The 16,816-nt window shown below is 48.4% G+C and overlaps 2 protein-coding genes across 3 annotated transcripts in view; one reads left to right on the top strand and one right to left on the bottom strand.

The window, feature by feature from the left end:
* The first annotated feature begins 235 nt into the window (after window positions 1-235).
* LOC144736693 (COX assembly mitochondrial protein homolog) lies at window positions 236-5,396 on the top strand. Its single transcript, XM_078619291.1, has 4 exons — window positions 236-316; window positions 2,667-2,756; window positions 3,993-4,083; window positions 4,640-5,396. Exons 1-4 carry the CDS (start codon window positions 298-300, stop codon window positions 4,794-4,796), a joined length of 357 nt encoding a protein of 118 aa, XP_078475417.1. The 5' UTR covers window positions 236-297; the 3' UTR covers window positions 4,797-5,396.
* Window positions 5,397-7,860: 2,464 nt separating this feature from the next.
* CASC3 (CASC3 exon junction complex subunit) overlaps window positions 7,861-16,816 on the bottom strand; it is a 29,244-nt gene continuing 20,288 nt past the window's right edge. The window contains exons 12-13 of one of the 2 annotated variants that reach the window (XM_078619290.1): window positions 16,350-16,469; window positions 7,861-14,516 (exon numbers count right to left, since the gene is read on the bottom strand). In XM_078619290.1, the coding sequence (XP_078475416.1) occupies window positions 14,490-14,516; window positions 16,350-16,469 (147 nt within the window). In that variant the 3' untranslated portion in view covers window positions 7,861-14,489. Of the gene's footprint in view, window positions 14,525-16,349; window positions 16,470-16,816 lie in introns of both variants that reach the window. The other variant, XM_078619288.1, reaches the window with a different exon arrangement.

Here is a 16,816-nt window from a genome sequence, read left to right as displayed (position 1 = left end):
AACCACGGTTACTTAACTATCACCTGGTAACCACGGTTATTCAACCTTTACCTGGTAACCACGGTTACTCAACCATCCCTGGTAACCACGGTTACTCAACCATCACCTGGTAACCACGGTTACTCAACCATCACCTGGTAACCACGATTCCTCAACCATCACCTGGTAACCATGGTTACTCAACCATCACCTGGTAACCACGGTCACCTCACCTGCAGGCCCCGCATCACGCGAGCTCGCGCGTCACTTCCTGCCGACGTCACTTCCTACAGTCACTCCCGTGCAGCAGCAGCAAGCATGGCCGACATCAGTGGTGGTGAGTGACCGCGCGCCTCTGCCGTGCTCCCTCCACTGCTGCTGACTGTTGTGGTGGTTGTTGTTGTGGCTGGGACTTGGCACGCGGCGGCGGCTGCTGGAGTCTCGGCCGAGGAGGAGTTTGAGAGGGGGGGGGGGGGGAATCGTGGCGACGGTAGCAGGTTCGGCTTCGCCCTTGACCTCGGCCATTGCCTGTGAGGAAGTGATGGGTGCCCACGTGTGTCTGTGTGTGTGTACACAGTACATACGGCCCTGTGTCTACACGCGTGTATGTGCGTACATACGGCCCTGTGTGTACACGCGTGTATGTGCGTACATACGGCCCTGTGTGTACACGCGTGTGTGTTTACATACAACCCTGTGTGTACACGCGTGTGTGTGTGTACATAAGGCCCTGTGTGTACACGCGTGTATGTTTACATACAACCCTGTGTGTACACGCGTGTGTGTTTACATACAACCCTGTGTGTACACGCGTGTGTGTGTGTACATACGGCCCTGTGTGTACACGCGTGTGTGTTTACATACAACCCTGTGTGTACACGCGTGTGTGTTTACATACAACCCTGTGTGTACACGCGTGTGTGTGTGTACATACGGCCCTGTGTGTACACGCGTGTATGTTTACATACAACCCTGTGTGTACACGCGTGTGTGTTTACATACAACCCTGTGTGTACACGCGTGTGTGTGTGTACATAAGGCCCTGTGTGTACACGCGTGTATGTTTACATACAACCCTGTGTGTACACGCGTGTGTGTTTACATACAACCCTGTGTGTACACGCGTGTGTGTGTGTACATACGGCCCTGTGTGTACACGCGTGTGTGTTTACATACAACCCTGTGTGTACACGCGTGTGTGTGTGTGTACATACGGCCCTGTGTGTGTTTACATACAACCCTGTGTGTACACGCATGTGTGTATGTACATACGACCCTCTATGTATATACGTGTGCACATGACCGTGTTTATATTTGGCCCGTGGGGTGCGGCTGTGTAGTGGTTAGCGCGCTGTACTATAAATCCCGAGTTCGATTCTCGCTCACGGCCAACGCCAGTGTTTACATGTTGCTACTTTGTATGTACGTGTGTTGACACGTGTGTTCACACGTGTGTTTGCACGTGTTTACATGTGTACATTGGACCCTGCGTGTACGCTTTGTGTTATGTCATTTTATAGTTTCACTTGTGTGTGTGCTCACGGCCAACACCAGTAACGATTGTCTAAATCTGGTGTGGGCCTCCCCTAGCTCGACTCAGCCTCAATTGAGTACCTCGTGCGATGTGTAAACATCGCCACTGGGGAGACAAAGGCGGCCGGGCGTGGTGTTGGCCACCCACCCCCTCGTGTCCCGTTCAGGCCTTATAGGTGCTCGCTAACTGCACTTGCTCCAACAGTTTGTTAATGCTACACGGCGGGTCTTTGTTGAGTGAGACCATACTGCCTTTACGTGTAGTGATTAGTACCTGATGGGATCTGAGTTCAGCCCCATAATCTTGGTCATCATTCTTCCTCAAGGGTTGGTAAAATGAGTACAGTGTCACCTTTTCATGAAATTAGTCAAACGCGATGCTACCTTATTGATAATGCAGGCACTGCCATATTAACGTGGAATTTTCACCACTGGCCCAGTAGATGTCCTCAACACCACACACAACAACAATCCTTATTTGAGCTAGTAATGGCACGTACGCCTTTAGTGGTGTCAGGCAAATTGCATGTTGCTACTACCCAGAAAGTGGACTGACCCAAACACTTAGCATCAGTACCATGTGTGTGTGTGAGATTCATGTGTTCCTCTTATAGTCTCGGTGTAATTCTTAGCACATGCTTCGCCCATGCTTCCCTGCGCATTTTCATATTTTATTCCATTTTCTTTGTCAATGCCAACTTTTTTTGTGATCACTGTCAAAGTGGGTAATATAGCTCTTCCGGTACACACTTATTCAAGTCATGTATGTGTGTATGCTGAACTTCATTTGCACCGTACGTAACCAACCTTACTAATCAAAGGTGCGGGAGAAGGACAATAAAATAAACACAATAAGGAGTTCTAAAGTATCAGTCTGTATGATTTAAAAGTGCATTGCTCCAGTGGCTTCCTAATTTCGGAAGAGAGAATGTTGCTGACGGCCGCAGAAGCGCAACTGAAAGCACGCGATGCGGTGACCCTCTTTGTTCAATGGCTAGCCAAAAGCCGCTGCTGTTGCGAGGATGATGGTTTATTACTCCTAGACGAGATCAGCCAAGGTATCTTGGCTAATTTGTTGCCCAGCGCTTTGTGCACCAGTGTGATCACAGACCGACGGTTACTGGCCGTGTTGAACACCCGTCCATGGCTTTCAGATCGGCCCCTGCGCCACGTGGAGAAGGACGTTCTCATTCCCAAGAAGATGCGGGAGAAGGGGCAGGTCTTGTGCTCCGAGCACGTGGACGGTACCGCAGTTTCACATATTCCCATATATCATAGTTTCCGATTCACGTTCATCCCAAGTTGTCTCTTTCAGATTCTGCTTGCACTGTGAAGGATATTCTCGTTATGGTTCTGCCAACAATACAAGTCCCGTGTATAATGGCACATTGGGCATCGTTATGTCTAAGGTTCATGTCCACTTTATTCAGTCAGAGCCACAAGGGGCAACACAATCCACGCCCCACCCGCCTCCTCCCCCCACCGTCATATTTTGTTTACCAAGGGTAAGGCCCCACTGAGCTATGTAGCTCTTTTGCAGATCTGACCATCACAAATGCTGAAGATTCATTGCAGTAGCCAAATACTATAGACGCATGTTGATTCTAAATGTGGAGGGAAAAACTGGATGACCCGGAGAAAAATCTACGCAGGAGCCTGTGACGTCACCAGATGAAACTGCTAAAAACTCTTGAACAATAAAAAAAATTACAGAGTTATATAAGCTCGTTTTCAGAAGAGACCTGGTTACAAATGATAGCTCAACAAAGTGGTTTATCACGTGCAAATGTATAGCAACCAAATATTTTAAACGCGTGGTGTTGACTCTAAATTTGTAGAGAAAAATTGGACCTGAAGAAAAATCCACGCAATCGCTGAGAGAGAGAGAAAACTCTAAATATACAGCAGGCGTCAGGGTTGGGATCGAACCCATGACCTGTATATCAGGCGAGGTCGTTAACATCTCCGAGCCACAGTGGCGCCCTTCCTCTTAACATGGCGAATAGTAGCGCCTCTAGTGGCTGCAGGGGCAGCATGACCCTATGACACATACACATTTAAAAAACGTTAGTTCGTAATTGCGCGGTTTGATTCAAGTATTGTGAAAGCAAAATAAAATGAATTCATGCCTCATTCAATTCCTTAGTTACACGCACACACACACCTCTGCTGGAGGTTTGTTTATTACTCCTAGACCCCCACGCAACACGTATTCACCGTGTATGTACGAATGTTGGCCTTCTTTTGCACCGTACGTAACTTACTGTGCTAATGGTGCGATGTATGTATGTTGAACTTCATTTGCACCATATGTAGCCAACCGTATGTAGAGCAGCCCATTAGTGTTGCTGTGTGTGTGTGTGTGCGGTTGCTGTGTGTACGTGTGCATTGCTCTGTATGTGTGCGTTGCTGTTTATCTGTATGCGTTGGTGTGTGCGTTGCTGTGAATGTGTGTGGATTGCTGTGTGTGTGTGCGGCAGCTTTCAGCGAGTGCTGCAAGTCCAGCAGCGTGTTCATGGTGTTCAAGTGCCGCAAGGAGAACGCCGCGCTGAAGACGTGTCTCACTGGATAGTAAGTGCCCCCGGCTAGTAAGTCCCACTGGTTTAGTAGGTTCACTGATTAGTACGTCTCACCAGTTAGTACATCTCACCAGTTAGTAAGTCCCACCGGCCAGTCAGTCTCACCGGGTAGTAGGTCCCACTGTACCTGCTCTGCACCGCTCGACGTTTCGATTTTATTTCCCCCGACACGGTGACATTGAGTAATACGTGGCATTGTTACGTCACGAAACCTTTCGGAATCATCACTCATTTTTTATATTCATGTTTTCTTTCACACGATGGGCTAAGATATTTCTAATGATGATGCTCTGGGATCCTAGCTTAACTCGGCGATGCAGGAACTACACAGATATGGGCATTAGCTCGCGTATGTAACACTGAAACCAGAGATGGGATGTATCTAGGCGAAAATATACAAATGTATAGCTCTGCAATAAATCTATTGTACAACAGCGGTAACTAGTGGCTAAGTCAATTACTGTATCAAATGGACATGTGTAGGAAGGTGTTATCGTGTTATTGTCGTGTCAACGCGCGTGCACGTGTGTGTGTGTCCTTGCCCTCAGCTACACGGACCCGGAGTTCTACGACATGTGCAAGCGCGAGTACCTGCAGGAGAAGGAAGACTTCCAGATAAGGGGGATTCCTTTGAAACTGCGGAAGCAGCAGCAAGCGGCGGCCGCCGCAGCCGAAGCGGATGGGAAGCAAGAAGCGGGACATTGACATCACCCCTCCGCTCGCAGAGAGCGCCCTCCCCCCCCCCGTCTCATGTCTGGCGATTACTTTTAAAAAGGATACATTTGAAAATGGAAATGTGTCACTTCCAAGGATAGAAAAAACTGATTCTGTGGTATCAGCTAACTGAAATGTCTTGAGGGAAAACTATCGATAGCTCTGTAAATGTGCCTTTTGGAATGCCAAGTGTTTTATTTTTCATGATTCACAAGGAGCCACGTTGACCGTGATAGGCGATTCCTAACCACCACGGCCACTCGCCCCCTTAATTGACGAAATGAGTGACGGCGTCGCAAGTGAATTGGACATCCCACGCTCGAATTCATTCTTTCCTGAGGAAGAAATGTCAGTCTTGTCTCAGCAGCAGAAAAGAAATAAAAGTCGTAAAATACGGTATTCATTGCAGAAGGTTTCCAGAGAAATTGATGTTCTAACAAGGCAGATACATGACTGCCATCGTGAAGAAACACCCTGTAACAGACATAAGACGTGCAAAATATGTTCGACCTTTGTGTATTATGAGCATTCGGTTTATACATAAGGGGTTACACGTATGTACAAGTATATATATATAAATATGTATTCCTATGTGTGTGGTGATGCACTTTTATACGTTTACGCCCAATAACACTGCATCTAAAACTCGTCCGTGGCATTCGGATAAACTAAAGCACCCGAACTCCACATTGAGAAGTTAGCGGCCTACTTTCTGTCCTGCCACCTACAGGATTCCCATTCCCCCCGCCAGGTGTATTGTATGTACAGTCGATCATCGATTATCCGTCAACTTCGGAGGGGGGGTGAGGGGGTATCGGATCTTTTAAAATGCTGGATAATCTCTAATTATCAATATTAATAAGTATATTTGCACATTCTTGTATGACATGTTTTTTAGGTGTTGTTATATACTTGTGTTTTTAATTTGTTTAATATGTGAAATTGGCATAAATATACAAATATCCTACTTTAAAAAGTTATTGTATTTACTGTACCGTGCTTACCACTCAAATCTCTGCATGGGGTGATGTATATACATGCAGTATTCTCATTGTTTAAGTTGTACGTAGTGTATAATGTACTCTATTTATTTAACAGTGAAATCAAGCGTAGCTACTTTTTTGTCATGCACATGGTGCCGATCAGTGGACTGGTTACAGCCTTTGGATTGGTTTTGCCGGATCAGCCTGGGACCGCCGGATAATGTTGGAAGCTGGATAATCGTGCACCGGATAACCGATGATCAACTGTATTATTAGCTTTGTAAAAGTCCGCATACTCTTTAAAGCTGCTGGATTAAAGGTTCCCTGCCATCAGAAGCAAAAATTAGACCAACATTCCAGGATGTCAACAGATGTGAAAAAGGTACCAGCCTGAGTTGAGACCCGTGCCTAGAAAAGACCGCCACAAAATGAACATCAGACTTGCCCTGCAGGCCGCTCCAACCAAACCAGCTGTGCCTGGTGGATATATTTTTAGCCTCGCATCTTCCCCATGGCCGAATGTGTCTTATCTGCTCAAACCAGCCTGCGTCAGGGAATGCCAGCCAGTCGGTGATCCAGACACGCATTCAATTTGGACTCAACTCCAGGGGCAAGCTGGTCTGTTATCAGACATGGGGGTTTGCATCCCACTGGAAACATTTTTCCAAAAAAAAAAGGAAAACATGTAACAAAAAAGTAAAAACTATTGCAAAGTTATTTTAAAAACCCTCCAAAAAAGTGAGGAGTGGTTAATTAAAGTACCTTACGCTTTAGAATCCATTAGAATTGAATGGATGCTTCGGAATCCCCGAGCAGTTGCCACGTGGCACGCTCTCGTGGCGTGATCACCTGGCGAGTTCCTGCACGCCGAGCCGGGTGTCGTCGCTTTGTCGCCACGGCGTTCTTCTCGAGAGAGTTTCCCTCCTTCGGGGTGCTGCTCTGTCCTGAGCCTGTACCTACCGGCCATCGTTCTCTTCTCGCGAGGTTCCACGATGAGTATTGTAGTCTTATATAATGTGCATACGTTTCCAAAGAATTTCATCATCGCGATGCATGGGCAGATAGCCCCGTGAGGTGACCACTGCACGTTTCGTCATTTGTTTCCACTTTCCTGTCCTGTGCCACTGTGCTCAAGTAGTGGCCACATTTCTGGCACCAGTCTTATGTCGTGAAGCCATTCTCTGAAAATTGTTTACCCTTTTTGGCAATAAAACAGGAGGTGTGAAGATGTTCAAAACACCAAATAGAAACCGTCTGCAAGGCATCAAGTCTGCATTAACCACACAGTACTTGTGGTGAACATGCAAGCAATTATGCTCTGATGATATATATGCGTTGTCTTTGAAGCTAATTGGCCTACGCCAGACAGAGCCTTCTTAATGGCCTAGTCTCACCAGTGTCAGACCACCTTCAGGTTCACAGGTTCGCCCTCGCACACTCCCTAGTCTAGCCTTAACACCGATGGCGCCGACCAAGACAGCCAACAACTATCCAGCCGCGCAATATCTAGCGAAGACGACGAGACGAGTCCACTCCCAGAACCAGCAGCCACGAGCTCCCGCTCTCAGCTGCTTTTATGCTCCTTGGCGCCACCTGGCTCCGCCCTGGCCGCACCTCCCTTCTCAAACCCACTAGCAGGTACCAGGGGCTTCCAGATGGGGTCTTCCATGACCCTTGCCCAAATTCCTCCGCCCTACCGACACACCGTGTCGATGCTCACCGGCGTGTGTACTGCTCGTCCACCGCAGTTGCCGTTGCTGGACAACAGGCGGCACTATTGCACTACACGGATAAAAAAAAGCTTCCATGGTAAAGCCATTCTCTGTCATCCTCTCTTTCTGGTTTCTTCGATTTTTCATGATCACACACTTTTAATTTTCCTGTTGTCCATCCTACCTGTGTCCAAATAGTGCCAGCTTCCTCATCACTGCCTGCATCATCAGGTTGTCTTCTCTGTGCAAGTATTTCTTCTACGTTGGTCACTCTTTAGGTCCAGCTTCAAGCGTTTCACCATTACCGAATCTGTAATAAGTGGAGTGCAACCGTCAGTTTAATAATGCTCAGTAGTAAGATTGTAAATAGAAAAAGATATCTTTATTTTCTAATTTAACATGCAGAATTCACTCAACTGTACAATATATAGAATCGATCACGTAGAAGTGATTACGGCAAACCTGTTTATTCATTTACCAATTTAAGCCCGCGACTTTTGTCAAATACAAAAAAACATCATTCCTGCGAACAGCTTTGCATTTCACATCTGCCACATTAACAGCCAAGCACAAGCCAACCAATTCAGATCGCCCCCCTCTAGGAGATTCGCAAATCGGCAACGCCACAGCCACTGCCGCCACACCACACCACAGGGGCCACGTGGGGTAGCGTGCGTGCTCACCGAGTGTTTGTGTGTACGACCCACATGCACAGCAGCAAGCTCAACCGCTGTGGAGCAATCACATCGGACGCCTTTCTGAAAGAGCTGTAGGTCTCGCGGTGTTTTTGTGTTTAATTTGATGTCCTTCCCCCACCCTCCCGGCACCTCAGATTAGCACGGTTGACTACGTACGGCGCGAAAGAAGTTCAACATACAGTATATAACAGGTCGTCTCTCATACTTGTCTTTAGGACCCGCACTCTCTAGGCCAGGGGTCGGCAACCTACGGCTCTGGAGCCGCATGCGGCTCTTTACGGGCTGCTTCTTGACGATATGTACGTGTACATAGATGCATTGCGGCTCTTGAAATACTGAATTTTGTACCGAATTGGAAAGAAATGGCTCTTCTTGTTATTTTGGTTGCCGACCCCTGCTCTAGGCTGTCAAGATTCTGTGTTGAGCACCACGTGTGCAGTTCGTTGTAATTGACTTTTCAACTCCGTCACGTTTCCCCCGCAGTGTAACCGGTGCCCAAACACGTTTACATCAACAGACCAAGACCAACATCGAGGGATCAACATCGTCAGCATGAAAGCTGTGTGGGGGGAGGGGGGTTGAGCCCTGATATCGAACAGAGTAATCAATCTTGATTTGACGCTTGATGAATAATCGCAGCAAACAATACGCAGCCTGTTCCTGACCAATCTACTGTTTTCTGTATAAGCACCTGTGCACGAAGTGTATCATTATATCTTGACTTAGAGCTTTCGTGACTGCAGGAATTCATATTCTTTGGGTCTTCAGGTGAAAAAAGCTCTTTTTGTCGTCTTTAGGACCCGCTCTTTTTTTACCTGGAGACAATTGCTTGTGTTGCGATCGAAACGTCGTGATACAATTATTTTTATATATTTTTTTCTATCTACGTGGCTTTATCGAAATACCCAAATAATATTTATAATTATAGCTAGCGGCCAGGAAAGAATCCAGTTTCCATTCTCTGCAGGTGCATTCAATTGCCCGTACGAATTTCAGAACGCTCCATAATTGTGACATTTCCCCAATGCACTTTCAATTTACGCCACTGCTGCTTCCCTTCCCAAGACGATACGCCGGGCTCGTTCAGCAAAGCGCCCAGCGGGGGGGCTATGGGACCCGTGGTGATGCCACCTCGGGCCCAATTTACCCAACAACGGATGTTTGGGAACTCGTGCGCATAATTTGGGAGGTGGGACCTGGGCCCGAGCCTGCGGACCACAACAACGCCCCGCGCGTCTGTTGGGATAATTTGCAAGCACGGCGTTCCAATTGTGCAGGGCTTTGCGCAGCCTCCCGGAATCCAACATCGATTTGGAAATAATCAACATTTCTGTTCTTGCCGGACAATATACGCACCGGCTCTGGCTCAAGGGAACAAATAAATTGCGATTTTGTAACTTGACAATAGAATTTGCAGTGCACAACACCCTGAATGTCAACCTGTCGCGCCAAGCAACAGATTTGCTGTTTTACACCGGCAACCTTCGCAGGACCGCCCGACCTCGAGACCGCGTCTGCTCAGTGGTTGTCACCCCCTACATTAATTGAGGATCCTATGTGGACATTGCATCCAATAGCAGGTAAGTTGGGCACGCCACAAAGCCCTGCTGCAGTTCGCAACATGTCGGAGGACATCACTCGTCCAGCTCGAGAGACCCACAGCAGCCCAGAGGGCGAGGAGCGTGACTCAGAAATAGCAGCCCTCCTATCCAGAGCCTGGTAGGGAGGGGGCCTTACCGGAATTAATATAAAAACCTGGCACCAAACGAAGGAATGTATTCATATCAATTTACTCCTCTCGCTTCCCCTCTTGCGCACACACGGAATACTGCTTGAGAAAAAACCCGTCGACTTTCCTTACTGAAGAGGGCATCTCTTTTTGTCTTGGTCTAATTGTGGACACGGCGGTTGCTAAAACGTTTCTAGAATAGGGCATCGAAATAAACGCGCGCTAACGCGACTACAGTATTGCCATAGCGATGGAAACTAACGCAGGTAAATGGACCAAGACGGACGATGTCTTAAACATTTCACCATCCACCTTGTACAATGTATACGTATCTAACACACTCATGCATATATACTTGACTGTGCCACCCTCTCGCACTTGCATTGTCATCATTTAGGGGTCTGCGACCTATTGACGCTGAAGCCCCACAACCTGTATGTGTACATGTTTAATGCTTACTATACACACACACTGCTGTCAACGAGGGTCATAAAATCCCAGGCACACTGAAGATGATGTTATTGTTGCCGAGTTCGCATGCGGCCTTCTCGTGCACATAGAAAACACACAGGTTCACAACACACGGAGTTTCCCCTAAAATGAAATTAATTACAGCGAAGGCGTATTAGATATTAATTACGTAAGTGCTCCTACACACGCGGTGAGATTCCTCATCGCGTTAACAAGAGGAACTGCGGTGTTCCGTGACGATATCAACCTAACCACCGAAGCCGTTCAGGCGTTTCTGCACAACGTAGGCTTTTTCTTCTCGTGCCGTCTCAATAACACAGGGGTGTTTATTGAAGTGTAAAATACTTCGCTATTAAAGTGGCAAATCAGCGAAATCGAATCAGCAGCTGTTCACTAGAATTGGGGGGGGGGGGACCATACAATTCTGTTTTTAGAGGAAAGTTGAAACCTTAAAAAAGTCTGATGCCTACACCACTGGGCCCATTTCACACGCACCGACGGCTTAACGCCATGTCAACTTTTCCACGTGAACGCCAATGTCATTGTTCGAAGCATATATATAAAACGTTCCTTAGCGCAGTAAATTGCGCAAACGATTTAGACCGCGAGACTGGCGAAATGTTAACTACCTCGCCTGGTATGCAGGAGGTCGAGGGTTCAATCCCGACCCTGACGCCTGTTGTATATTTGGAGTCTGCGCGTCTTTCCCCGTGGTCGCGTGGATTTTTTTCCAGCTCCTCCGGTTTTTCCCTCCACATTTCGAATCAACATCACCACACGTTTAGAGTGTTTGGCTGCTGTAACTTTCCACGTCATGACAAGCCACTTTGTTGGGCTATACATTTGTGATAGCCAGGTCACATCTGAAAAAGGGACAGCTCAGTGGGCCTTTACCTGGTAATATGAAATAGTAAAATAAAATGAATAGGGTGCCAATATATTTTAATATTATACTTAATATAATATCAACAAAGAGCCTCCATCATATAAGTGGTGAATTCGACTGTCAGGAAGGGACGGAGGTGAACTCAAGAGACGTGGACAAGTCTCCTTTTACGCACGGCAGTTACCGCGGCACAAACCGTGGCGACGAATACCTTCGCGCGTGCACGGAAAAGCGACGACGAAACGCTTGTGCGTGCGATAAGCCAAATTGAAGTGTGACACATGCGGTGAAGTGAGCCCAAGTGCTGCACGGAAACAACGTTACGTTGTAAGACCTAGTTATTACACAAGCGTGGGACGGGGGTTGTGAACAGCGGTAATACTGCAACAAGCCTACAGGCGCTTTTATCTTGTCGAGGCTGCACGAGCATACCGCGCACGCACGTTTACCGACATGGTTCGATGGAAACGCCGACTTGAAAAGCACAACGATGAAAAAAACCCAACAGTGGGAACGCGGACGCCCCTCAAAGGGTGATTTGCTTGAACACGTGAGCCACTGAAATCCCTGCGTCTACCGTCGGGGCCGCTGGGCCCCAGCACGCAAAAGGGGGGAGCGCAAACGTAATAAAAAACTTAAATAACCCCCCATAAAATGCCATCCACACAAACCGAAAGGCGGCGCTCTGTACACACACGAGACCACAACCGAGAAACTACGTTCGGTAATGAAGTCGTTGCTGAGGAGAACGTCATTCTCGAGTACTCCACAACTCATGCACAGTACGGAGGCCAAGTCAGAGTCCGGTATGTGAGCGCTGTGGACAGAGCGCAGAGCAGCAGAGCCATCCCCGATAGTGTCATTGTGAAATTTACCCAATGTCCTCGAGGGACGATTCATGCTTGTGGAGAAACCAGTGTTCAGCAGCGCAAGACGCACACACTTTTTGATATGCAACATATACACACATACAGTTAAGGCATACCATTACAATTTATATATATTGCATAAACAAAAACAACGTTCCTTGCAGTAACATATGACAATTTTTTTTTACTTTTTATTTTTTCAGGTAGAAAATAAACAATTACACTTTGCCTTTTTCAATTATTCAATACTAACGGTTGTCAGTAGAATTAGGCGGTAACAATAAAATCAAGGGTCATTAGATAAGCAACCAACAATGGTGGACCAGTGAAAGGATGATTTCTTGACAAAGTTTAGACCTGCACAGAGGGCAGTGGTGTATAAGCCTCAAGTTTCAACAGATGCAACTTTCCCAAAATAAAAAAAAATTGCCGCCATCTTCAAATCGGGCACAAACACCGTGTGTTTAAACGCCGCAACTTTTGTCGATTTGTTCTGTGAAAAACAAGTCGCAAACGCGACTGCCGATTGCAATCAGCGCGAGCATTGGAAGGCGCGAGAGCCCCCACCCCCAACACCGTGGGCTTCCCCCCCCCCCTGGTTTGGCTGCTCGGTCCCGAGCGCTCATACGACCCCAGGGAGAGATCCAGGAACTGGTGCCTGCTTCGGGTCTTGTTCACCAATCATGAAGGGGAGTAATATTTACCCTTATCAAGACGGATTACTCTGGAATTCTTATTAACACCCATGCCGTCAAAACATTCAGCCTTGCATTGTTTTCTCATTCCCATGATGAATTTTGACGTCGTCCAGCCAACTGCAGCTCAGTTGATGTCATAGAACGACATTTTTAAAGATTCTGAAATGCCACAAAAAACTATTTGCGAGTAATGCGGACGAATAAAAACACAAATTTGGCTCAGCAACATGAATGCGGGGTAGTTTCACCGTTTGACTTGAGATTCACCTTGGGAAATGTTTTCACTTGAATATTTTAAACTGCTGACCAGTGAAGTGACGTGGGACACGCTTCCTGAAGTCGACCACTTCGAACAAGCGTTTACCCGCATTAATTAATAATTCGTGTAATATGCAATGCATGTATGTGTGTATGAAAGTGTCCAATGTAGGTAGGCAATACTAAAACAATGTTATGTTGAGTATCTGTGTTTGTCATGTTTAATAATATTAACCTAAAGCGAAGATGAAGCGGTACAACCTTCCTGGGCATAGGTCGACGTTGTGAAACACTCCGATATGGAAGTGAAAACTGTCGATTTAAATTTGCAACATAGTTGCTAATAACCGGGTCAGTCACAGCCCATATCTGTGACCATTAATGCAGCAGCAACTCGGGGAAGAAGGCCTAACGGCAGACACCACCACCCTGCCTGCCCTTCTTTCCTGGATGACCCAGCTCAAGGAGATCACTTGAAAATGGAAAAGAATATAGAAGAGCATGGCAAAGTGCCTGCTCAGGACTTTTGTGAGAAAAATGTATAAAGCATTTTTGAGAAATAAAAAATGAGAAAATACACGTGAAGCAACTCAGACGAGAGACTTGCCACGTTCACTTTTTAGCTTTCAGATTACCACGACAACCCCGTGACTCGATCCATCGCATCAGAGCACGAGTGAAAACGAATTGGGACGAATGTTGTTCGACACGGCCCCACGCGACAAAGTACATCTGCGTCGTAACCGCCGACCAACAACGCAAAAACCAATAAGCCAGAATAAAGCTAATCCCAAGTAAGTTGCACCGTTTATAACTTCACTTTAAGTAATCAAAGGTTTGTGTGCATGTCCGCATGTCGAGTGCGTATGCAAGCACCGCGTACACTGGTAGCGCGCGTGTGCTCATGTACGTGCGGGTGAATATACGTGTGCGAGTGAATATACGTGCATGCATGCGTGCACGACTGCACATACGCTTTGTGTACCAGACAAAAAGGGCCAGCCGCTCGTCAAAGTTTGTGGGCATTCTCCGGCACAGCTCTTGACAGCAACCCGGCGCACCCCCCCCCTGCCCCGCAGGCGCCAGCGATGGATGGGACCCCTCACGTCGACACTCGCGCACGCACCGTGGGGCGACTTCTGCCGTCGAGGCACCACAGCCACTCCTCACCGCCCCGCTCCAATCCCCAGTCCCCCTCCCCCACTCGCTCCCTCGCTCGCTCCTCCCATCGCCGAGCCCGGGTCTCGGATGCAGCTTGCGTGCTCCAACCGCCACCGCCGCCACCGTCGCCACCATCACTGCCGTCACCTCAGTTGCGCCGCGAGGGCTCCGTGAGACTGGGCACCGCCAGCCTCTCCCACCATGGAGCAAGTTCACACGTTACTCCTTTCTTTCAGCCTGTCCTTCCTGCTCACCTAAACAAGTGGCGATGGGGGGATGGGGGGGGATTGGGAGAGGCAACAAAGCACACGAGGGGGCAACAATGTGGTTGGATTTTGCAGCGCGCTGCGCGACGTGCGAATGAGAGCCAGGTGAAAAAGCTTGGGCTGCGAACAATCGACACTCGCCTCATCTACCTCAGCAGCCCAATATACGCAACCCATTTTGTTGTTGTCGTTTTGTTTCATCGTCAAAGTGGTCACTGTGCTCAGTGGGCTTACAATGGGAGAGAGAAAAAAAAATCTCGAGATTTCTATGGCGGGGAACGGATTGCCCAAAGATGCAACCACCTTTGACTTCCCATCACGTATCACGTGTGGTGGGGGCCTCACCAAGCGCTGCTCGTACAAGACCCGGAGGAAATCTGGCAAAAGGAGGCATCGAAGGAGCTCCGGTTTATTTTCCATGCCAAAGCCTTGTGAACTCCGAATGACTGTTACGAAACAAAGCCAGGGTTGGAATACTCTTCATATTTGAGGTGTAATACATAGAGCAGAGCATCCATTTGACCTGCAATATAAACCTAGCCTGAGATCCCACATTTTTAATTCGTCTAAATTTAGTGCGGATATGTGTAAGTGACGCATGTGTAATAACAGCCATAGAGGGTTCACGTGGGGATTGGCTTGCCGGTCCTGCTTGTAGCCAATAAGGGTTGAGATAGGGACCATGGCCCAGGCGTGATCACGGCATGTCATCAGGAGTGATTGGCCTAGCCCAGGGGTCGGCAACCTACGGCTCCGGAGCCGCATGCGGCTCTTTACGGGCTGCTTCTTGACGATATGTACATGAGTACAGTATGTACTCAGATGCATTGCGGCTCTTGAAATACTGAATTTTGTACCGAATTGGAAAGAAATGGCTCTTCTTGTTATTTTGGTTGCCGACCCCTGGCCTAGCCATTCGGGGCCCCAGCTAATGGGGAGCCGGATGAGGGGCGTGGTCCCGGGATTGACAGGGAACCATCGAGAATGGTCGAAGCTGTCCATGAACGATTGGCTGGGGGGACCACGTGACGAAGGGATTAAGAGAGAGTGAGAGAGAACGATCGAGAGCAGACTGGAGACTGACAAGAACAGGGTCACGAGCGGACGGGAGCTCGGGGTGCCACGTGCGCGGTGGGGACTTAGTGCGAAGTCTGTCCGCTCTCCGTTGTCTGCCAGCAACGGAGAGTGAGTGAGTAAAGTGTATTGTGGAGTGGAAATAAAAATGACTGATTCCGAAGCCGTCTCAAGAAGGATTATTACACATGTAACGTTGAGGGCCCCTTTGTAAAGCCATCGCTGGGGCGAAGACCTCCCCATGGCATGTGGACATGGAAGGAATTCGGCAATACATCACCACACACCGCACACAATCGTCACTTGCTTCCTCCTCTCCTTGGCCGATCTTATTTTCGCTGCTTTGCACGGATCACCCCGCATCCGGAATGGATACCCGAGGGTCTGAGCAGGACAGGGCTCCACCCCGTACGAAGTGTGTGGAGAGCGCCACAGTGTTGAGATGTTATTTCCCTCGCCCGGTATGCAGGAGGTCGTGGGTTCGATGCAGACCCTGACGACGCCTGTATATTTTGAGTTTGCGCGTCTGTCTCCGTGGTCGTGTGAATTTCTTTCCGGGTCCTCTGGGTTTTCCCCTTCACATTTGGAATCAACGTGTGCTTACGAGCATTTGGCCCCTATAAATTTCCACACGTGATGAGCCACTTCGTCGAGCTATCCTTTGTGGCCAGGTGGCTGCTGAAAAACAGCTCAGTGGGCCTTACTTGGGTACAATAAAAAAGATTAGAATCGTTTTTACCTCAGGCGGGGGCTTCACAGAGACGGGCTGGGAGGGTCGGCGAGGCGGCGACGGCTTGGGCTGCGCCTGCTGCTGCGCCGTATTGTAGTACGTCACTCCGCCATAAACCTGAGATTGCGCCTTCAAACCCAACAGCGGGAGTGGGCGCGCGAGCGGAAAGGGGGCGCACGTTAAAGACAGCCCTCCTCTTCCTACCTTTACGCTCGACGACAAAACCACTCGCCCGCCATTCGCAACGCGCACACCCAGCACAACGGACGCCCCGGCGCGCACACGTACAAAGGAGGCAGCGGGCAGGGCGGAATGGGAAGGAACCAAGCAAGGGAAGGGGAAAATAAAGATATTGAGGGCAGATCACGAAAGCAAGGTTGATAATTAATTTCTCAGAGACTTGAAAGCAGAGAGAGCGAGAGAGGAAAGCGAAGAAGATACCCCACGTGGTCGTGGGCGGGTCACGTGGGACTCAA

Source organism: Lampetra planeri, chromosome 62 (genome assembly GCF_965212315.1).
Source record: "Lampetra planeri chromosome 62, kcLamPlan1.2.h2, whole genome shotgun sequence".
In the NCBI taxonomy this organism is placed as follows: Eukaryota; Metazoa; Chordata; class Hyperoartia; order Petromyzontiformes; family Petromyzontidae; genus Lampetra; species Lampetra planeri.
This window is presented reverse-complemented; position numbering and strand designations above follow the sequence as displayed.